We start from the raw sequence: 22,863 nt of genomic DNA, 5'->3' as shown, positions 1-22,863 counted from the left end.
GCCAGCCCGCCACAGTGGCATGGCCATACTGAGCACAGTGGGGCGGGTAGAAATTGCCACCCAGACCCTGCCTGAGCTATGCCAGGGCTGTGACCACCTTTGAGGTGACAAAGGATTCAAGGAGACGGCTGGCAGCAGTGAAAGCAAAGGAAGGTATGATTGTCGTTACTGTAGAGCTCAGAGTGGGTGTAAGCAGGACAGGAGTGCACGTTTGGCAGGTCCAAGCCCAAGGCAGAAGAGCCATTGCTTTGTGGAGATGTCCAAGAGGAGCTATGACACCTGGATGTGGGTGCAGGGATGTGGAGATGTGCCCAGCTTGTTCTTGGGCTGCAGATCCGGGGTGGAGGCAGTGCTGTGATGGCCCTGTCTGTGCCAGGCGAGGAAGGAGCGGCTGGAGGTGAAGGAGAAGCTGTGACTGAACACACTGGAGATGAGGGAGAAGGTGGCCAAACAGAGGGAGTACAAGAAAATGGATTGACAATGATGTGATAAATCAAAGGAAAAAGTAAAGAGGGTCTAACAAGATCCCAGCTGTGTCAGAATCAAAAGGGATGATATTTGTGTGTGTAAATCCCTCATTGGAACTGGTATCCATATGTGGACGAAAGCAATACTGCTTTTCTCCTTCCACACACTGTTTCTGGTGCTCTCTAAAGTCATGCCCAAGACTCGCTGGTATTTCATGAAGAAAACGCTCAGTCTTTAGGGAAAGAAGTGCAAGAGTCCAGAAAAATAGATACTTTAATAGCCATGTGATTGAGTAAATGTTATTCTTTCCCTTGTTTTTATAATAAGAAAAAATTCAGTGAGAAAGCTTTATCACTTTAAAGACTGGCATCTTCTGTTATTGAAGCTGTAGTACTTAGATATGGAGAGGGGAAAGGGGGAAGCTGAAGAAAACAAGCAAAGCATGCTGGAGGCTCTGGATTGCCATGGTGCAGCTGGTGGAGAGCCTGCAAAGGCAGCTCGAACCTCTGAGCCAGAGCTCTTGCACCTCAGTTCGCCCATGCTGTGGGGAGATGGTGCTGTGTCTCCTTGAGGAGAGGGCAGGTGGGTCCCTGTTCTGGGAAAGGCCAACTCGGTGAGTTGGGATTCAACAGTTCATCTTGGCGGTGGAGAGCTGAGAAGTCCAGGGTGCGCACAGTCACATCCACGCTTGACCTGCCCTTCCTGAAGAAGTGTCAGCAGGAGTAAATGCAAAGATCAGCCAACCCTGTCCCTTGGTGATAAGACGTAGCCCAAAGCCCTGCTGTTATTGTTGATTTGGAGCCCTTTCCTGGGAAAAGCCAAAATTATTTATCCTCAGGACACAGTGGTTATATGCAGAAGGGCAACATTTTCCAACAGCTTTTCCCAGACAAATATAAATACACATGTGAATATTTTGTGTGCTCATGTCTGTTTTGCCATGTTCTTGGTTGCAAGTGCCCTTCTCCTGTCTGAGCAGAGCAATCAAAAATCCCATTTTGACATTTTCAGCTCAATTTTTTTCCAATGATATTGTGCAAATGCCTTGGACTGGTGCACGGAGAAAGAGGTTTTGTCTGTCACGAGCAGGGCAGAACATAACGGGCTTAAACGTGCAAGGGAGGAGTTGGGTGTTAGGAGGACTGTGTCCATGGTGAGGATGGGGGGGTGTGACAGTCCTCCCTGTTAGGGGTTTAGCTTGTGCGGCCGAATGGCGACGGAGGTGTGTGGTACTCGTACAGCCGGATTGGAGTCTGCTCGTGATGCTCAGTGAGGTGAAACACAGGTACACAACATGCCTGTGAAATTGCTCTTCTGAGGCTTTCTCACCGTACCCTGAAGTGATTTCTTTGACAACAGACCCAGCTCCTGTTTTGGACAAGGGACCAATGGCTGCTGCACCTGCGAAGGACGAGGGATGCTGCCGAGTTGCATTGACCTGCAAGTTCAAAGGCAAGGCTAACAACAAATGTTAAATCTCAGGCAGGTCTTACACGGGGAGGAAATTCTTCCTTTTCATGGCAAATATGCTGTCAAATACCCTGGCAGCAGAGGAGGAGCAGGAGGTGTTGGTGCCCCTTAAAGGACTGGGTGAGGCTTTTAAAAGTGTGGTCACAGCAGAGCTGGGCTGTTCGGATGTGCGATGGCGAGGTCACATCTCCAAGTTTGCTGTAGCTTGAGGAGAGCACTGTGCCGGGGCTGCTGAGGGTCAATCTCCTTCACTCCATGTGCTTCCACCCGCCCTCCCGTTTCTTTTGTCATAACAAGGATATTTGCTCACCCTGCCATTAGAGATGGTCTCAAACACCCCCTGCAGCTCTGGGCAGCTTCAGGTTTCTGGCTTGGGAAGCCACATTACACATTTTGCAGTTTGCTCCGATCTCCAGTTCATAAAGTAGCTGGGGCTGAGGCAAAGCTCCCAGATTGCTCTGTGCTGCTCTGGATGAAACTCTCAGCTGTCCTTCTTTTACTGCTAGTGCTTTTGAGGCTGGGGTTTTTACCACTTGGTAGTCTTTGTAAAACGGCTGTAGAATGGAGATGATAACAGTAACCCTCTGAGGCTTTGAGCCTAGCACCTGGTGGAAGCAGAGCTGGAATCTGCTGCAGTAGGTCCCGGTTTGCTCTCCAGCACTGCCTGCGTCCAGGCTGTCGTTAGGAAGCAGAAACTTATGATAGCAAAGCATCTACCCTGGGAAATGCCAGAGAGGAGGAGCAGGAGAAAGGCGCTCACCTGGGCTGCTGGCGTTGGTGGTGTGCTCGCAGCATGAGAATGATGGAGGAAATCCTCAGTCGGCGCTCACTGGGTTTCCTTTCCAAACCTAGGTGGCCACGAGCATGGCTTTGTTCCTTGAGGAAGAATAATATTTTTGAATATGCAGAAGACCGAAGAGCTGGGTTTACTGATGAGCTCTTCAAGGATGGGTCCTTGGATGTGGATGCTCTGAGATGAGCAGTGCCTGATAGTGACACTGTGCTTATTAGTGCTTAAAATAGCGTAGCTACAGGTCTGGAGACAGAACAGCTCGTGTAGCCTGAGGTGAAGTTTAAAAAGAATTTGAACTGTCAAAAGTAGAAAAGGGCATTTGAAAACATAACACTCTGCTTTCCCAGTTACTTGTGTAACTAAATCAGCTAACCCATGTGTCATCTACAGTCCAATTCTCCTTTTATAGTAAAAACAAATATTGGAGGGACTCGGGGCCAAAGGCTGCTTTTTTTGTCAATCTACATTGTTGGCATGGTTTCCAGAGCTGCCGAGCTATCAGATCTTGACCAGAGGCAGGAGAAGTGATGATGAGTTGCACCTTTCAGAGCTGGGCTGCATCACTGCCGCCTTCCAGGGCAGACCTTGGGCATCCTCAGTGTTTCAAGCATGTTCCACCTTCCTTGTGAGTGGTGCATGGACACGGCTACAGCTCTTCTTTCTTTAAAATATCATGAATGATCTATGCCGTATTACAAATGAACTGATGCTGACCACAGTGTTATATCCCTCCTAAAACTAATGATTGGGCATTTTCTACTTGGTATAGACAATGGAGGGGAGGGGGGACCCCGGATGTAAGCACTCCTGGCTTTATTTTGGATGGCTTAAATGCAGTGGTGGTTGGTGCAGGACTTCTAGAAAATCTGTTTGAGTAGATGCAGAGTAATGACTGAGCTTAAACTTTCTCCTGTGCAGAACTCTTATGAAATAGTCTTTGTTTTAAAAAAAAAGCTTTTGTATAGACTCTTTAAAGTAGATGAAAGGAATATTTCATAAAGGTGACTAAAGAATAGATGTGCTCCTAGGAGCTTTGAATAAAAATAGATGTTGGTAATAGATATGCCAGCCTTAAATATTTTATCAGACTGGAATTATTTAAGTAGAATTTTGGTTTGGATCGATGTAGTATGGGAGACCATAGGAGCTTGACATGGGGTATTTTGATGCTATCAAAATATTTCAAACTTTGGAAATTATTTTCCACTCCAAAGTACGGTATTTTGTGCTTTGCATAACAAATAACACAAAGTTAAAAGCCTAAATATTTGACTGACTTTTTTCTCCTGGAATTTAGAGAGCTGGTTTTGGTTCAGAAAGAAGCCAAACTTTCAGGTCTTTCACCAGGTTTTTTTCAGGAGGACTGAAGATCCCGACTGAGGAGGGCTTTGCATCCCCTGTCACTCCGCTGTCCCCGCATCCCTGAGCAAGGCGGCCAGCGTTAGCAAACCTCTGCAGGGGACAGGTAGCTCCAGGGGACGCAAACCGGGTGCCCTGATGGGCGAGCACCGCAAACCTCTTAAACCAAGGAGCGCTTCAATGTCGTTCTCTGAGGCACGGGGCTGGTTTATGCTCTTGGTTACTTTTTCCGTGGCAATGGCACGGAGATTGCACCGTGGGGAAACAAACCGCTCCGGAGAGCTACGTGAAAAAACACGCCCCCCCCCCCCCCAAACACACCCCCCCTTCCCCCCCCCCGGGGTATTTGCCGGCGGCGGGGCCGCGGGCCAACAGCAGCGCCGTGCCCGCCCCGTTCCCGGGCCGACAGCACCATCTAGAGCCGGGAGCCGCGAGGGCTGCCTCCCGGGGGGGGGCACGGGCGGGGGCTGCCTCCCGGGGGGGGGGGGGGGGGCGGCCGCCCGGGGGGGGGGGGGCTGCCTCCCGGGGGGGGGGCACGGGCGGGGGCTGCCTCCCGGGGGGGGGGGGGGGGGGGGCTGCCTCCCGGGGGGGGGGGGGGGCACGGGCGGGGGCTGCCTCCCGGGGGGGGGGCACGGGTGAACTCTGCCGGGGCCTCCCCCGCCTGGCACGGCCGGGATTCCTCTGGGAGCGGGCAGCGGAGCATCCCGGCGGCAGCTGGAAGGGATGGAGGGAGGAGGAAGGGAAGGCGCTGCCTGCGCCTCTGTGCCCTCGGAAACGGGGCTGGGTGCCTGGGCGCGCAGGCAGCGAAAGGGAAGCAAGCGATTCTCTGAACTGCAGTAATTTCACCCTTTACTGATCCCTTCTGCAGGTGTTTGCATGCTGGCGCAGCGGACGCGAGCGCTGGAGTTGGAGCTGCTCTGTTGAAGCAGAGGACAGCTTACATCTGACTTTGGTGAGGATGGTCCTTTGAGAGGCCCCAACATCCTGGGGACACCTTGTTCACAAAGAGTGGCAAATGTGACTTTTTGTTCCCTCCCCCTCCGCAAGCGGGGTGTAAATAAATGTATTTTATGGACCTGAAACCACTGCAGAGCCCAGTCGGAGCCTGGAAGCACTCGCTAACACGCTTCCTCCGCTGGCGTGGTGTGTTCAGCCCCGAGCACCGACACACGACATTCATTTGTCAAGCGAAAGTTAGCTGTGCCCTTGAACGGTGATGGAGAAAGAGGAGTTGATCAGGTGAGGCTTTAGGATGTAAGAATTTATTTTTTGAGAAAAGTGTGCAGCTGAAAATAGCAGGGAGAGAACGATGTGGCTCCAGCCCAGCGCACAGGCAGGGAGGGAGACTGTGGTAGTGGGCAAGCAGGAGGTTTATTTCAACAAAGCACTCAGAGACTGTTTGTTACTATTGCATAGTTGGGGTTAAAAATGGAGAAAATACCGTTCCCTTCATTTTTGAAAAGCTGGATGGAGCAGCTGCAGCAACTGGGAACGTTAATAATGTTGCTCTTCATGGCATTTGAAGATGCTTTCTTTCCATATTGTGTGCTTATGAGTCACAAAGTGTGTTCACCAAGCCCTCCTCTTTTCATGGATTTTATTGCTTGGGAAAATAAAATCCGTTTTGGGTTCAATGACAGATTTATTTTCTGAGGAGTGAGAAGAAAGAAGCTCTGTAAAGTGATGACCATAACTTCAAATATAGTGGTTGAAGGTGTTGTCTGTAAAATACCCACTTTTGGGTAAGATCGTATTTTCATTTGAATGAAACTGTTGCCCCAGTTTTCCATTGTAAACGCACAAAACAATGAATTCTTGAGGAAGGGATTGTGTGCGTTATATGGCAACCCATTTCATTAAAAAAAAAAGTGTAAAACATAGTTCATATAAAAGCTGCATCTAATAACAATGTTCCTACAGTGCCCCCCCCCCCTTATGGTGTAGCATTGTGTTTCTTTGAGGGGTGCTTAAACACAGTACGAATATGTGTGTCTGCATACTGGATAAAATCATTCAGCTTTACCTTTAAACACTTCAAATGCTTCCACTTAATAAAAGTTTTTAATTTCCTCTATTGGTGCATTTACAGATGTAGGGTTGATTTATTGTTTAATTAGTTCTAAAAGCATTTCTGAATCTCTGAGACTCAGATGGCTAGTTTGTGCAATGATGTAAATCAGTGGATCTCAACTGAACCCTGTACTGACTTGATCTTAATCCAGATTAATGCTACTTGTCTCTTAAACAGTTTATTTTTTGCAAACATTTGGTGATGTTTTTTTTCCTAGGTAATCAGAATGAAATGTAAATCAAAACTTCATCCCCAGTTCTCTCTTGGTCTTTGCATGCTTGTGTTTTCCTTGCTTGGGAATGTGAATTAACTCACGTCGTTAATTCAGGGGCAGAAGATCATCTCTTCTTGCTGATTCCCGGGCAGCCGCCCTGATGTTGGTTTGGGAGAGGAGAATTTGGTTCCTGCCCCTCCTAGTAACGTCTGCAGTTCAGGATAGCAGCCGGCATACGGGGTGCCCCAAAATACTCTGTGGTAAGAGATTGTAAGCAGGAAAGAGATGGATGACACATCTATGCAGAGAGAACAGAAAATTTGAGAATGATTTTGTAAGGCTTCATCACCAAGAGACAAATCTGAAGGGAACCAAAGCTCCTTAGTTCCACTGCTCATGGAGATGCATTTGCTTTCCATCGTTTCCTCTTCATCACAGAACAGATCACTTTCTCCTTATTTCCTTTGCCAAGATTCGTTATCCCCTCGCTGGCGCTGCTGCTCTGAAGGAGAGAACAGACTGATCTAAAGCTTCCCTGCCTGCCTCCAGAACGGATTTAATTTGTGGTGGTTTACGTATGTGTTTTTCTGAGCAGGAATGAGGATCCGGTGGGAGCCCAGACTCCTGCTGCTCCTCCTGCCCCCAGCCAGCCAGGTACGGGCAGCGCTAGCAGCTCTCCAGGGGATGGGACCGATGCCGAAGCCCGGCTCTCCAGAGCGGCTGCCCGGGTCAGCCCTGCTGCGCCTGTCCTCAGCTCGACCTATGGACGGCCCATGGAGTGCCGGTTGGCTGGCAAGGGCTATAGGGTGCTATAGGGTGCTGGTTTGCCGGTGCTGCTGCCTGCCGTGGTGCGCTGGAAGGTGACATTGAGAAATTCTGATTTTCAACAGGAGCAAATGTCAGAGCATCCTCTCTTCCATGGCTGGGTTGCCCAAGGGCTGGGTGTTGAGGCTTGCCAGGAACGGGGGACCATGCGCAGGTGCCCGTGTCCCTGCGGTCCTGGCAGCAGCCGTACCCTGGCACGGGGGACGGTGGTGCTGCCTGAGCTGCGGCGGCTCGGCACGGCTCAGGGAGCAGAGGGCCAGGAGGGGACAACACTGGGAACTGGCAAAGTCCGACAACGCGATCTGCAGCAGAGTGAAACACCAGAAGTTTGCTGGGTGGATGCTGCAGACATGGTGTAAACTGCACATTTCTTCTAGAAGCAAGAGGTTTTAGAGCTGGTGTTTCCTGCCAGTGCAGGGATGTGCTGTTGGCTCTGCCCTGTCCCACTGGAGCAAAGGATGCTGCGGCACAGAGTGAGCTGGGAGGCGAAGCAGGACACAAGATATAGCACTGACTTTATTCCAGATGATTAGAAGGGGAGGGCTGAATCACAGCAGACTGTTTTCTGAGTGAGTTTGAAATCAGTGAGGAGATTGCTCACCACAAAATAACTTAGTTTGGCAACTGGTTTTGATAAAAGAGCACTGAGCTGGACAAATCTGCCTGAACAAATTCCTCTGGAAATAATTTTCAGATCCATTTCTCTCTCATCTATCCAATATTTCAAAGCAGCGGATGAGATGAAAAAGCTGGGAAGGCAGGCAGCCTGGCACTTGCCTTTGTTCTCTGCTGCGGCTGTGTGCTGCTTTCAAGCCACCCGCCTTCCCCTTCGGTTGATCCTGCCTGCCCTGAGACGCTGCAGCCCCTCCGTGCTCTCTGCTGCCGGGCGGCCGTGCCCACCGTGGCTGCTGCCAGGGCCAGACCAGCCGAGGATGGCCTGGTTGGCATTTCGTGGCCCAGAAGGGAAGGGTTACTGTGGCTTTTTTGCAGTGTCGCTGAGCTCTGTTAACCCGAATTTCAGGGGTTTTGGTGCAGCTGGTTCCCCAGCCCCGCATTGCCCCGTGATCGCTGCTCCCTCTGGTCTTCCTCTGGCTGTTGTGCTCACAATGCCACTGGGGGCTGCTGAAACCAGAGGCTGATTCTGGATTAATGTAGCGATGGACTAATGATTTTGGGCAAACGGGTGGTTCCTGCACCCCAGGGTGATGGGCTGTGCTGGTGTGCGAGTGCAGTACGCAGCCCCGGGCTGCTGAGGTGCTGTGTCTTGCCTGGTATGATCAGTGCTGGGTGGCACATCTCCTCGGATGGGCGTGCTCATCACTGCAGAAGATCTCATCCAGAGCGTTAAATGCCGTGTCAGATACTGCACACGTTGCAGTATCTTTTTCACACAGACATTGCTGCAGGTCCCCTCCCCATCCTGGAATGGAGCCCTCCACCCCCCAGGGGCTGGTGTACAAAACAGCTTGTGAGGGCCAAGGGCGATGGGGAGCCAGGGTGAAAGTGTGTGTGGGGGGGAAGGCGAGGAGGAGTAAAAGAGCAAATCACCCTCTCTAGTAGAGGGAACTTGGCTCATGGCCGTGATGTTAAACGGTAGTGCTGTGAGTCAGTAAATGCCAACAGCAATCCTGCCTTCCTGTTGCCTTCTAGGGTGTGAACGCTTTCCCAGTCTGTCCCCTCCAAAACCCGCGGTGCTTCAAGCAGAAGGGAGGTAAAACATCTTTTGTCATCTGTTGTTGAAACACATTCAAAGGTATGGCAAGGCATTTTCCGTCTCTTATGGAAAGTGGAACGATGGCCGTGGTGGTCCCAGCGCCGGCACTGGGCACTGTGGCAGTGCCCCTGTGTGGGAGAAGCTGAGGACTTCCCTGGTGTTGCCTACTTTTGTGCTCAAACCCAAACGGTGAGATTAGTCCTGCTAATGCAAAGGCTGTAACAGGCGATGACAAGCAAATGTGCGCTCAAGTGCACTGAGTTTTGGTTGCTTAGTGACAAACCCTTAAAGCAGCTCTTTGCTGAGACTGGGGGCTCTGCTCTTGGAGAAGATCACGATTTAGCCTATAAAAAAAAAAAAATCTCCATATGGACAACCTTAAATGAAGTGTGGAAATTGCTAATGAATCTTGACTGGTCAAGAATTTTTTTTTTTTCCCTTGTGATTAAAAAAACTTCCAGGAGCTCACATCAGCTATGCATTTCCATAGGGTGACGCGTGCTTCCTCCTGCCAGGTCTGCTGAATTTGCTGGTGTCCAGTCTCTGCGACTGGCAGTACCTGGGGGACCGGGCTCAGCTTCTCAGGAAAGAGCTGCAGGCCGGGGGGGCAGGGGCAGCTGGCGCGGTTTGGATGCTCCTCTTGCTGCGCGCCCTGCGCGGGGCTGCGCTCGGTCCAGCAGTGAGGAGCTCAGAGCCTTTGTGGTCTGACCCTGCGCCCGCTGCAGCCCCTGGCCCCGCTGACCCCCCAGTGGGACCAGAGTCCGGCAGCATCCTGGTGTTCCAGCTGCAAGTGCCAGGGCACACATTCATTTTAAGGCCACTGGACTATTCTATTCAGTTTTGTATTTTTGGATAAGTATCTGCTACATGTACCTATTTTGACAGAGTTATTTTTACTCGTTAGAAACCATTTTTTGGTGTACCGTTATATTTATTGCTTCTTCCCTTCATGACTTAATGATAAGAAAAGATAACTCTGGTTCTGGCAGGAAGCATTGTTTTTCTGCTTGAACTAATGATAGTATTTTAATAGCTTCGGATAAAGGATTAGCACTTGGTTTTGGCAAAGAACTGCTCTTACTGCTTGAAATAGTCTGGAGTGTGCATTTTGAATGGGCGAGTTGCCATTAAAAATTATTTGTACCCACCCAAAAGAACAAAGCCCAACTATTTTTACTCCTGGGATAAAACAAACAAAATCACACAGAAAAGCCTGTCCTAACTGGGGTTTGGGTGAGCACAGCTAGTCTGGAGGGAATGCCTGGCCAGATCCTCCTGCTCTCGTTCAGTGCTGGTTGACCGTGGGCCAGAGCATCCTTGGGCAGGCATTTCAGCAGACACCTGTATGCAGAAGAGATTCTTCCAGCCAGGTACAGTCCTGCTCCTTCCAGCGCCTGTGCTGGATCTGAGCAAGTGCAGGGTGCGCAGGTTACGCAGCAGCCGTTAGCCCTCTCTGCCGGGTGGTTTGAGCCTCCTGCTGCTCTTGATCCTTGCAGAGCCAGGTTCCAATGAGCTGGGTTTAAAGGTGGTCACCAACGAGCAAGGGCAAGGGGAGTCCTGTGCATGTCAGGGGAGCACCCGGTGCTCTGTGCCTGCCGAGTGACTGTCCTGCTCCTGCTGCTTGGCCTCCAGGGCTGGAAAATTTTGTCAGCTGGAGTAAAATCAGGCCCATCTTTGAGAAAAACAAGAGCAAATTTATACTGAATTGGGTCAAAACTAACAACATCCTAAATTGAAAACCACCTGGCCATGTAGTAAAGCTATTGCGTGTGGCCACTCAGGGAAACAAAGAGCATCAGGAAACATCAAATAAAGGAGCTCAAAGTCAGAAATGCAGGCAGGCTTTCCCAGGGGTTTTGGACAGAGTCAGATTGCCGTGTCGGTGTCCCTTCAAACGGGTTTCACCGAGATGGAAAAATAAAGCAACAACGTCAATAGTGAGGGTTTAGTGCTGATGGCTGGAGTAGAGTGTCGGGACGTGCCTGAAGGTCCGTCATGTAAGCGTAATGCTGAGGTCTTGATAAGGACTAATATGAACCAGTTTCCCACTAAAAGTGCTTCTCTTATATCTGTAAATATTATTTTAGTTAACTGTCCATCTGTAGTCGGCTCAGGTTTTAGGGTTTTTTAGCGTAAATAAGCATCTGGAAAGGTCATCTCAGGTCTTTTTAAGTGCTGGGTTTAGATGAGAAGCTGTTTTTCAGCTGTTTGGAGGGGTAGGTGTCAGTGTGAGCGAGGAGGCGATGTCTGGTGGTAAGGGATGGCTCGTCTCTGGGGTAAACGGGCCGGGGAGATGGTCACAGCACCTCGTCCTGGCTGGGGGCGCGCTTCCCTGCCGGGCTTCTTCCTGGGAGAGCTGCCGCAATAATCAGTCCCTGGGATCAGTAACGCTGAAATGCATGTTGGGCTAGTTAGTTTTAAATGAAGTGATGCCCAAACTGGTGCTGTGATATAGGATGGGTATCAGTCCCCCTTGCGACAGGACGGGCTTGGTCTAGTTCTTCCCAGAGAGCTGTCCGAGCTCACCCAAGCACAGCCTCTGGGCAGCACGTGCAGGTGAGAACTGCTTCTCTGGGTCAAATTATACACAAGAAATTGCCCTTGCTGGTGACGAGGGCTAGCAGGGTGCTCAGCCGATCCCAGCAGCTCTGCGGAGCCCCAGCTCACAGAGGAGAAGCTCTTGCAGTGCTGGACCCCATGTCCGAGCAGCAAACCGGGCAGAGATGGGCTGAGCTGTGCGGGTGGCTGTGGCACGAGAAACAGGGGGTGGCAGGGAGCCCCCAGCCCGGGGCAGCTGGCTGCAGAGGGTACCGGGTTACAAATGGCCTCGTCCTGCTAACGGAGTTTAGGGACATCCTGCGGAGCAGCGTCAATGGCGTTTGGAGCTACGGGCAAGCTGCACGGTGCTCTCCACTTCCAGCAATTAAGTGCTCGACTGGATATAGAAGGCTTATTGTGAAGGTGAAATTGAGGTGTGAAATTCGTGTAGGGGCAGAGGACGGGCAGGGGAAGCTCCTGAACCACTAAATGTAAGTCCTGAAACAAATTGTGTGTGTGCCCTGCACGCGGATGAGTAACAGCCCCTGCTGGGTTCCGCTTATCTGTGAGTGAGCACGCACGCAGCTACCGCTCCCTGGGCGCCTCTAAACAGGTGGGATTCAGAAAATTGACCTCTGCAATTATAAATGAGAGAAGTTGCTATTAATATTTTGTATTTGTTTTCTTTCTGCATATAAGAGCACCTGTATTTTCTGTGGAGGAAGTGGCAGATACACTAGCAATAATGACATTTATAGTGATTGCCCACATTGCAAAGGTACAGGACAGATGAGGTAAGAAAAACTCAAATACCAGTCCGAGTGTCAGCTTGGATCTCGTTATTTCTGTGACAGTGGAGGTGGACGAATAGATGCTATCTGCAAACCCGGTTAAATGAAGGGTATGCAGCAGCACGCGGTGGGTCATGAGGCCCGTTTCCAACAGAAAATTATAGCAGGTGTGCAGAGCTCACAACGTGCTTCGCAGCTATGGGCAAAGCCCTAGGATGTGGTGGCTCGGTAACACGCAGGCTCCTTCGTGAGAGCTGGCGGTACCCTGCGCGGGCTGTCCTGAACGGACTATGCCATTTCACCGCCTGGCTTCCCCAGTCAAAAGAAATCTGTAAATCTCTCTTCCTCTGCAGAGACGTTCAGTAGGCAAGATGTAGCGATTTTTTTCCCCCTTTTGAGTTATTAACTGAGCTGCCAGCTCTCTGGTTTGCCCAGCTCTCCTGTCCCCCGTCGCCCCTTGGCACCATTGAGCTGCAGACCGGGCGCACTTTCCCTGCGACGCTGCTGTGCTTCAAGGCCACTTGCACCAAGCACCGGAATTCACGTGTTTTCCCTTGCCGTGGGGAGGGCCGGGTGCCCGGTGTGATGTGGACGGCCTCATGGAGCTGCCCGTAACCCGGTACGGCGGGGGCCAGGTGGGTGGCCGTGCTGTCGCGTGGGCCCGGGGCCTGTCAGCACGGGGGTGTTACACCATGCTGGGTGTACGCGTGTGGGGACCACAGCCCCCCCAGGGGCAGGCGTATCGGCTGCATGGGGGGCTCTGCTGCACACGGGGAGGCTGGGCCCCGCTCGTGTCGCTGACCGTGCTGTTACGGGCCCTTAATGGCGCAGGAGAGCGAACAGCTGGGCTTGCCCGCTGGCAGGTGGGGAGCAGGGCTGCTCAGGTCGGTCAGCCTTTTCCCTTTTGAAAGCCAATAAAAGGGATTTCTGGCCCGTGGGGGCTGAGGAGAGGCTCCCCGCGTGTGCTCCCTCTGCCAGTGTGTGTGCTTGGTCTTGTACGCGCAGAGCGGCAGGCGCCCGCAGCTCCACAACCCTGACCTTAAGCGAAGGAGACGTTGTGGTGGGCATCCTTCACCCAGCCCTGTCGTGCTCCCTTTCCTTCCCACGGCTCTCGTGTCTGCCATTAAGCAAAAGCACAGCTGCATTCTTTTTTTGGGTAGGTTGGAGCTTTCATGAGTAGTTAGGGATGTATTTTCAAAAGACTCTGCAGGATGCTAGCTATTTCTGCTGCTGAACGTTATCGATTGCAGCCCTGTGTGCTGGCAGCAGTAGTAACACGTGTGTTGGTTGGTTTGCTTGTAGCCTTACTCTGGAGCTGCCACTCGCTTTCTAGGCCACTGACTCCCTCCAAGCTTTAACAACTCATTTAAAATTTACTGTAACCTTCTGCAAGCAATGCTCGCCTGCCTTTCAGGAATGGCACTGGCACATACCGGCTGCTATAAGTGCTGGGACAGGCGACAGCTTGTTCGTAGATAGCTATCAGCCACATCACATTTCTAATTGCATATGGTAATCCCCAAAGCCTGTTGTTTAATGCTGTTAAGCATAAGCCACTATCCTATTCCACAGAATCAAGATTTTCCTTTGCTGGTGGGGTTTTTTTTCTGTAGGCGGATTTTTTTCCCAGTGAAAGGGGACAATTCGGGAACAATGTTATCATGATCCAGCAGGCCCTTTGGTACAGCTTTGTTTTCCTTTGTATCGTAGTATTCTCATGCGTTTAAGGGTGTGAGCACTCCTAAGCAGTTATGTTTAGAATTATTCTGTGTAGTTTTTAGCTGTTGATACATTTCAGAGTCTCTGATACAATAGGCACAAGCAGAAAAGAAGCACTTTCCAAACGCGTGTCCCCAGCAAGCACGAACGCCAGCAGTAAGCACCTCGCATGTCCCTGCATAATGCTTTATACCCAGACAGTCAGAGCAGCCTTTATAAAGGTGCTTGTCAAATGTTCTCCAGGCATTTGACTGCATAGGGGCTGCACCACCTATGTACCGAGCTGTGATGTCGCCAATATGCAATGGTATACGCTGTACGGCGCGGCTGCGTGGTTCCAAGTTCAAGTGCTTAGGAGGAAGCGGAGGTCAGTGATGCTGAATGGCTCAGGGAAGATGGCAGCAATGTCTGTACCAGAGTTAGCTCTGCACACTTCCTTGCTAAAGGGAGTTTGGTTTTCTCTCTGTCCTGGTGTTCATCCCATGAGAGCTGTGTGGGGACGCCCAGCCGGCGGGTGATGGGACAGGTACTGCCTGGGGAACAGGAACATCCGCATCTTCTCACCTACCTGGAGCCCTGTTAAGCTGAATGATAAATTTCCGTTCTGTGGTGTCGTTCACACTGCTAAACATAACTGCCATGGAGGCTGTCGTTGCATAGACTGAACTTAATTAAAACCAGTTTGCATTTGTGGCGTTGATAGTCTTAGCTACATTAATTATATCCCCAAACGAAGCTGCCAGTCTCCTCTGTCCAAGTTTGCATCGTGCCACAGCTAAATGAAAAAACAAATCTCGCCTGGCTGTCATTAGAAAAGGCTTCCACAGTTGGGGCTTGAAGCTTGTGTCACAGCCCAGCTGCCCTTTGGAGGACTGGGGCGGTTAGCTCTCCTCCGGGGCGGTTAGCTCTCCTCCGGGGCGGTTAGCTCTCCTCCGGGGCGGTTAGCTCTCCTCCGGGTTAGCTCCCCCGGTGCCGTGGAGGAGGTGCGTTTGTGCAGGTCTCCTGAGCTGCTCTGGAGGGGGCAGCTCCTCCCTGCCTGCCCTGATCATTCTGCTTCGTGGTTTTCAGAAGCCGTCCCGCCTGCCAGCCCCCGGCTCTGGTGCTGGGCTGCAGCAGCACCCTGCTAACGTGGTTAACGCTGCTGCGGTGTGGCACAGGCGCAGCGGCAAAGCGCAGAGCCCCCCAGAGGCATGCGGTAATGGGCTTTATTAATGTGAAATCTTATTAGGCATTTACTGAGACAGGTTTGGAGGTGGGTGGGGAAAGGATAACCTGGTGTCAATAACTGCAGACGGGCCCTGCCCTCCTGCTGCCCTGCCAGCGCGGGGACGGCTGGGGAGCCGCAGCAAGTGGGTGCACGGCAAAACTTCACTGCTTGACTCTGCTGGCTCCCCCGGCGGGCTCTGAAGCGCCGGGGGTTGTGACAAGGATCTAAGCTTGCAAGTAGCGTGGTGTAGTTGGAGCCTCGAGTGTCTTTAGGATGCTTAAGCCATTGATTTAAGCTCCAAAGACAAAAAATAAACTAGAAATGCTGTTATCGATAGCTGCACAACTTGATTTGGAAGGACCCAAAGGGAGAGCAGCTCCTCCAGCTGCTGCCGTGATGGAGCAACAGCTGCCTCCGAAACGCCGCAGCAGCGCTTGGCCTGGCCTTGTTAGCTCTGCCCTTGCCAAACCAGAGCTCTCCACCGTTGCTTTCCACTAGTGCCCCACGGTGCTTAGTACTTCCAATTGTGTTTCTGTTTTGAGCACAGCACTGGACTGGAGAGGCACCCTCCCCAGCTCGCAGGGCCCCAGCGTGCTGCCGATGGCACGTGCACCCCTGCAGCCGTCGTCGAATTACTCGCACAGCAATCAGCGTGGACGAATCTCTGCAGAGAAGTGAATCCTTCTCCCCCTGTTAGGGCCCGTGCACAGAAGTACTGCAGAGTGAAAGCTCAGGCTTTTGCAGACCATGATGTTGGGTCAGAAGTTGGTCCTTTTGATGAAAAATGCAACAAACTCTAAGGAAATCATCTACGTTCTCACAGAGACTTGCGTGGCACCCCGGTGTATTGGTGCAGCCACCTCTTCTGATTATTGGATAGCAGCCTTTTGACTACAAGAATGGCTATGGGAGGCTCCTAAGGTCTGGTGAGTAGGGACAGCTCTTAAAACCAGGCTCTTTTCATAATTTATGATCGTGACCTAAGTGGCCGGAGCATCTCGTTAGCTGGTTTCTGAGGCCAGAGTCACCGGTTTATGAGCTTAACAGCATCATGCTGCTCCCTCTCTGTGCGTGTGGGCTGACGAAGGGCTTGGGGCACCCAGCAAGTGGAGAAAGCACAAATGTGAGATACCCAGGAGGAAGGTAGGGAAGCTGAGGATAGCTCAGCTGCCGTGCAGTCGTTAGCTCATCACACAGCTATCGTGTTCCCCGGGAACTAGGTTTCGGTGATGTACGGGGCTCACGCACAGTCTGACCAAAGGCAGGCACTGACTGAAGCATTGCTACCGTCTTCTCTAGTAGCTACACTGAAGGTAGCAGGTACTTAATAGTTCTACTAGATGCTGGAGAAAAGCCAACACCACGAACCCTGAATACGTGGAGCGCTGGTGCGATGCCCCAGAGGCGCCCGGCTGCGTGCCCCCGCACAGCAGCTCCCCTTCCACAGAGCGAACCGTGCCGTGAGCCCCAACGCATCTTGTGCTTCGTACGACTGGACCTCAGCCGTACTGTGAAGGGGTCTGAAGGACCTTATGGTCCCTCTACACCCCTCTAGCTGTAATCTGGTCCCACGTGCAGTTTCCATGATTTCTGACCGTCTTCCTCTCCGGGGGGGCTCCTCCTTGGGAAGCCAGCCTGGTGTGCATGGGCTGCCTGGCACTTTCCTTCCTAGTGAGCTTCTGCTTTGTCCAGCTTTGACATTAATTCATTAATTCCCCACACCTGCATTGTTTGGCAGAGGGGAGTGGCTCACAGGGGCTGGGTTTTGTTGCTGTGAGCACAGAGTTTGCAGAAAACAGTGTATTCCAGAGATTGCTGGGACAGCACCATCTCTGCTCCCAGCCTTTGAACATGGAACAAGAAATGAAAGCAGACGGTAAGTAAAACTAAAAGAAACACGTTGCATGCCATGCTGACAAGTTTCTCTACTATTTTTATGCAGTTGTGCTTCTTGATTAAGATATTCATAAACTGTGTTAAAAATAACTGTTTCCAGAACTGAACCTCTCTTCAGCGTATGCGTTTGTCTGGTCGGTGTTTGTGGAAGGAGTGGGAGGTCAGCATGCTGGTTGTGCCGTGTCCGTGACCTGAAGGTGCTGCTATACCTTTAGGCACAATGCCAAGTCCACTGATTCCAGTGGAACAGGGGCTTAATCCTTAAAGGTGTGAACTTAGTCCCTGAATCTCTGCTCTGGGGATGCTTCCTAGTTTTCTCCTTTAAGGTGGGATTCTTGGAGCCCACTACAAGCTGCCTGACATGGGTTAAAGATTAAACTGGGGTTTGTTATCTTTTAACAAAATTCTGCTTAATCAAAATATCATGATGGAGCTTTGATCTTATGCCCTGGACTTTATCTTTTTTCATTAGATGTTAATATGGTTCCTGAAGAAACTCTAAATTATGTGGGGTCCCAGTGAAATATCGCTGTCACTGATGCTACTGACAAGTAATTGAGTTCTGAGGTTCCTTAATTTATGAATGAGGAAAGCTTTGATTAGCTTAAGGAGAAATAATGATGCTACAGGAAGTTTCCATTTAATTAGGTGGGGAAAAAAAAAAGTTTGTGGTCCTGGAGGTGCCACGTGGAGTGCTGACTCCCAGCTTGATGGGCTCTTGCTCAGCTCTCGCCAGCTGCAGTATTTGCTGTCCCCACGGGCTGCCCAGAGGGGTGTGTGGGGAGAGCAGCGTTTGGCCTCGGTTTGTACCTGCCCGGGACTTGTCCCTCTCTGCAGAGGAATCTCCCCAGGCGACAGCGTGCGGTTGCTGCTCTGGCAGGAGGAACCCAAGCCTGGTTCCCTCAGAGGTGCGTTCGTGCCCACTCCCCCTCCGGAGCTGTTCCTTATAGCTGACCAGCAGCCGTGCTCCACGGGGTATGGAGCCTTGACATCGCAGGCGAGCGCTTAGCAGACAGCACCCTTGGGTGCCAGCGAGGGATCTTCCAGCTCAGAAATAGGGTCTGAGTGCATACGACTGTCGCTGACTCTTTTAAGCACAGGCATAAAAGCCTAATTTTAGACCCCTGAGGAACGTAAATGTTACGTGTGGATGTGCCATGTGGATGTTGGGCGCCTGAGGAAAGCGAACGCAGGTTTCCAGCCGCGCAGGTCTTTGGGCTCGTGGCCTCACAGCGCGCTGCAGCTGATGGGCCGGCAGTGGGAGCCTGGCTCTCCTGCCCTGCCGAGCAGGGAGAGGTGGCCGAGTCCGGGGGTCGTCAGGGGGCAGGGAGTCCTTCTGCGGGAGATGCTCCAAGCCTTGGTGTCCCCGTGCAGGAAGGGCAGGGGCCTGGCAGTGCACGAGAGCTTTGGTCATATTTTAACAGCCATCCAGCATTGGCCTTTTTGTAAGCAGATATGGCAAACCTCTGATTTTAACCAAAGATGAAATCACGTTTTGATGCCGACTGGAATGATCCCAGTGAGAAGCTGGGCCGCGCTGCAGGAGCCGTGCGGGTGGTTGCTCCGTGCCCAGGACCTTGCAGTGCGCCGGGTTTTAGGGGGATGCTGTGACGTCATTCTTACGCAGGTCTGACAAATGGAGCTTTGAGTCCGCGGCTGGAGCTCGCTCCTCTGCTGCTGCATGCCGTGGGAATTTTGCCAGCTATTTTGGTGTGTCTAGGGCTGGATCCCGATGATACAGAACAGAACCTGAAATATCAGATGAGTAACAGCTTATGCTCTGAATTTCCTGGCTTTGGTCAAAGTCTATCTCAGCCTTATTGTGGTTTCAAAATGGAGCTATGTGTTCGTGTTTATAGACTATTGTGATTTCCAACAGCATCGCCGTAGCAACGACTGTGCAGTTGATTTATTTACTCCAAATTTGGGATATTTTTAACCTGGTCATTTAAACCATTTCCGTTGGACTGGAATTTGGTACTTACACTCTTATCTCCATCTTTTGTTCTAAATAAGTTTTTGTTTGACATTTGTACATTAAAAATAGGCATTCAGGTTCTCTTGGTAATGTGTACAGAAATCCATTATATTTTGGAATGAAATTAAGGGTTTGTTGTGATACGATAGTTAAAATAAGAACCTGGGCATTCATGCTTCTGGAGCATTTCTCTGCAGCACACTAAGGGTGGGCACTCACCCTCCTTCTGCCCTTGTCCCCCCACGCACGCCGAGCACGGCGCTGGCGCACGCAAGCAGGGCTGCGTGAGTCTTGGGGAGCCCTCGCCAAAGGAGTGCAAAGTCCTTTCAGTCCCTAAAGGTTTGTCAACGCCGCATGTTCGGAACGAGGAAATTCACATTTTCAGTCGTCATTTTGTGTCCTTTTTCTTATGAGAACATGATTGCTCACAGACACGTCAAACCACCAGCCCCAACAACCAGCAGTGCAACACCAAACCAGAGGGAAGGACCGGCACCTCTGCAGTGCGGTTTCCCACGCTGGGGCACGGATGAGGAAGCTGGAGCTTTGGCATGACCAAGGCCCCATAGACTCACGTTGTCTGTGAACTAACGGGCCAGCGAATGCAAAATTGTTTGAGATACTTTACCCGCCACTTGAGGAAGATGTTTCTGTTCAGTCTAGACATGACTGAGATAATTGCACTGAAGGCATCTTACTGATTTATTTTTCACAAGGAAGTTCTCTGTAGTGCTTATCCTCACCAGTAGCTGGAAACCTGTGGTCCTTCAGCTCAAGGACAGCCTTGTCTTCTCCTGCGCAAGGGATGTGACATTTCAAATGAAGCGTATAGTTTCTTATTTTCATAGGAAGAAATAACGGAGAGATTAATTTAGCTTCCCAGAAGAAAGAAGCATGTTCTCAGAAGAAAAGTCTAGTAAATCAAGTTGATGGATGACTACCCTCAGCCTCTCTCCGTGCCAGTCAGACCGCGTGTTGTTGCCAGGCTGGTGTTCTCCAGCTCCTCCGTGTGCTCTTTTCTTGCACAGGCTGAATTTTCTTAATCAGCTACCGTGATATGAAAGGTCACTGGATAAAAGGCTTAATAGAAAGAATTGTTTCTGTATGAGGCGTCAGGAGGAGCAGTTGCTACCAGTGGTTATTTTTAGAGCCGTACCTAAGGAGACAAACAGCTGATGTCCTGAGCAGAGGCTTTGCTGGTCAGTGGAAGGAGCTGCCGCCTTTCACCTCCGTTCCCGTCCCGTTCAAGATGTACACGGGTGCAATTTTGGGCTCTCCAGCTCCAACTTCTCGCCCGCATACCAGAGCCTGGGGCTGGGGGCGGTTCCCGGTGCCCCTCTCCCGCCGCGGGTGCAGCCGGTGTCCCCAGCCGAGGGCTGCCAGCCCCGCCGGGACCGCAGCTCCGCGGCTCGGAACGGAACGGCCCGGCCCGGCCGGGCACGGAGGGAGCTGAGGACCTGCAGGGCTGCGTCCCCTACACAGGGTGTCAGTGTTGTTCCACCTCGGCGCAGGGCCGGAGCTGGGAAGGACAGCAAATCCTCCGGCTGCCCATCGCCCGGGGACACCCGGCTGGTCCCTGCGGGCACCCTCCAACCTCGGGGCTTCCTTGTCCCTGGGCTACAGGTGACCCGGAGCCGAGATGTCCCCTGACGCCCTCTGCACCCCTGCGACAGCCGGGTGACGGCGAGCGGAGCGTCACGGGCAGAGGTACGTGCATGGCAGCGACCTCGTCTTTCCGACAGCTTGGCTTGCACCCCTGTACCTCTTCTGAGAGTGAGCAAACACCAGCAGCTGCCTAACCCACGGGGGTGCCACGCAAGGTGCACGGTCCCGTGAAACTCTCCCTCTTGTACACTACAGCTACTGCAATGGGCACGTGCGTGTCCAGCTCCCAGACTCCTTTTACCTCCTGGGCTGCTGTTCCTGGCCTGCTTCTCCTGCAGACAGGTTTTGGAAAGCAATTGGCTCGGACATCTGGCTGTGCTTCTCTCTACTTGGAAAGTCATCAAGACCTCCGCTGAGTGGGGAGCTGGGAGCGCTGCACTGCCCTGAGCAAAGCAGCAGGGTCAGCGGCGTGGGCACGGCTGCCCGACTCACCTGGGAGCCGTCCCAGTGCTTTGCTGGAACGCCGCTGGGATGAGCTGGGTCGGCAGCAAGTTCTGGCTGAGGCGTAGGGGATGTTTGGTGCAAAGCAAGCTGCTGATGTGGGAGCGGCTTTAGCTGCTAGAGCTTGACCCTTCCTGCAGTTGTGAGCAAAATCTGCCTTGGGTTTAAACTGGGCTCGAATTCCTCAGCTGCCCTTTCCCGTAGGAGCAAAGCCCCTGCCACCACCTTTGGACCTGGTGGGCGAGCCCGGGGAGCAGAGGAGCAGGGTCCCCTTCGTGCAGCACAGGTAAGCAGCTTTGGGGCGAGCGTGTTTGTGCACTTCTCTTGAAAGCAGCTCAGCGCAGCCCCAGGGCAGGAGGCGAGCCCTTGCGCCAGCCCCCCGCGCTGGCCGCAGTCCCAGGACCCCAGGGATGGCAGAAAGGCAGCCCCCACCGCAGGCATCGGCAACCTGCGGCGTGCTCAGGGCTGGTCCTGGGGGCAGACGCAGACCTCCATGTCACCAACATCGCTGGCATCGTCCTTGTGCCACCTCCTGCCGTCAGTGCCAACCTCAGGTGGGTGCTAACGGCTGCCGTCCCTGCAGCGGGCGTCCTGCGGTCCCATCCCTCCGCGCTGGGCAGCGAATGTGGGGAGAAGGTGGACGGGGGTTTTGTGGAGCCAGCAGTGTGGAGAAGCAGCAGGGCTGGCTTGTGTGTGGCAGAGCATCGGGGCAGGGGTAGAAACTGAATTTATGGCTGCGGGGCTGCCTTCCCCACAGCCCAGCATCCCCAGCAGCAAGGCTGTTAAAACTTCCTTTGTCAGGGCATGACCAGAGCATCTCCTCAGTGGCAGGGCCCAAGCTCTTGAGGCTGTCTCTGGAATATAAAGTACCACGTGGGTTTTGTGCTGGTCCTTCTCTGAGGTCAGGTTATTCTGTCTCTTATGTATTGCTTATTGTCTTTGTTTCTCTCCTGATTTTCATCTTGAATTTAAAAAGAAACCTCAAAAGCAAAACAAACACCTTTCTTCTTTGCACATGGAGAAAAAGAAAAAAGCAGCACAGCTCAAAAAGCAACATTTGATCCCAAGTAGTAAAGGATGGCAGGAGTCTGCTCCTGCTTGTTTTCTTCATTTACCCGTGGTTCACAGTGGGTATCTGGTGGTACTACATTTCTCAGCCTTAATGTGAGGGGAAAAAATGACTGCGGGACAGTGATCTGCCGAAACATCTCCTAAACACAGACTTGAAAACACGAAAGTGAATAAACAAATATGGGAGCTTTGAATTTGCTCAATGCCTATTTGTTAGAGAAACAAGCATCTGTCAAAAAAGAGGAAGGGAACGTGAGGGTTCAGGGATGCTCGTTACGCGCAGATGTGTGTTACCTTCCCTTTGGCTAGCGATGCTCGGGGTAAGTGCTGAGTGCCGTGCCGGTGTCAGGGATGCTGCGGGCGGGTGATGGAGCCGGGGGAGCACTGGCTGCTGCCGGCCAAGCCGCCCTCCTTCCCTGCGCTAGCAAACCCAGATAGCTGTAGGAGCTGCGAGATCGGCTCTTGCTCTTTATCGAGGAGGGTTTTCTTAATCTCAGCTGTCACCCTCCTGACAAGGGAGGGTTCTTCATGAACGTTGTCTGGGGTCATAACAAAACACTCGCCAGCTCGCTCGGCTCTGAGGAAAGGATTCATTGCTGATTATTCCCACGGAGCAAATGCTGACATTATCTCTTCTGTTGCC

General features: G+C 52.0%; 1 protein-coding gene across 7 annotated transcripts in view; it reads left to right on the top strand.

The window, feature by feature from the left end:
* Positions 1 to 4,835: 4,835 nt before the first annotated feature.
* Positions 4,836 to 22,863, top strand: part of SSUH2 (ssu-2 homolog) — a 29,600-nt gene continuing 11,572 nt past the window's right edge. For 2 of the 7 annotated variants that reach the window (XM_075762519.1, XM_075762517.1), the window contains exons 1-2: positions 19,686 to 20,750; positions 21,354 to 21,435. Coding sequence is in view for 3 of the 7 variants with exons in the window: in XM_075762516.1 (XP_075618631.1) it covers positions 17,021 to 17,045; positions 20,667 to 20,750; positions 21,354 to 21,435 (191 nt within the window). In the remaining 4 variants the exon portion in view is untranslated. The other 5 variants (XM_075762520.1, XM_075762516.1, XM_075762522.1 and 2 more) reach the window with 5 other exon arrangements.

This window comes from Balearica regulorum, chromosome 10 (genome assembly GCF_011004875.1).
Source record: "Balearica regulorum gibbericeps isolate bBalReg1 chromosome 10, bBalReg1.pri, whole genome shotgun sequence".
NCBI lineage: Eukaryota > Metazoa > Chordata > Aves > Gruiformes > Gruidae > Balearica > Balearica regulorum.
Note: the sequence above shows the minus strand (reverse complement) of the source record. Positions and strands in the feature narration are given on the sequence as shown.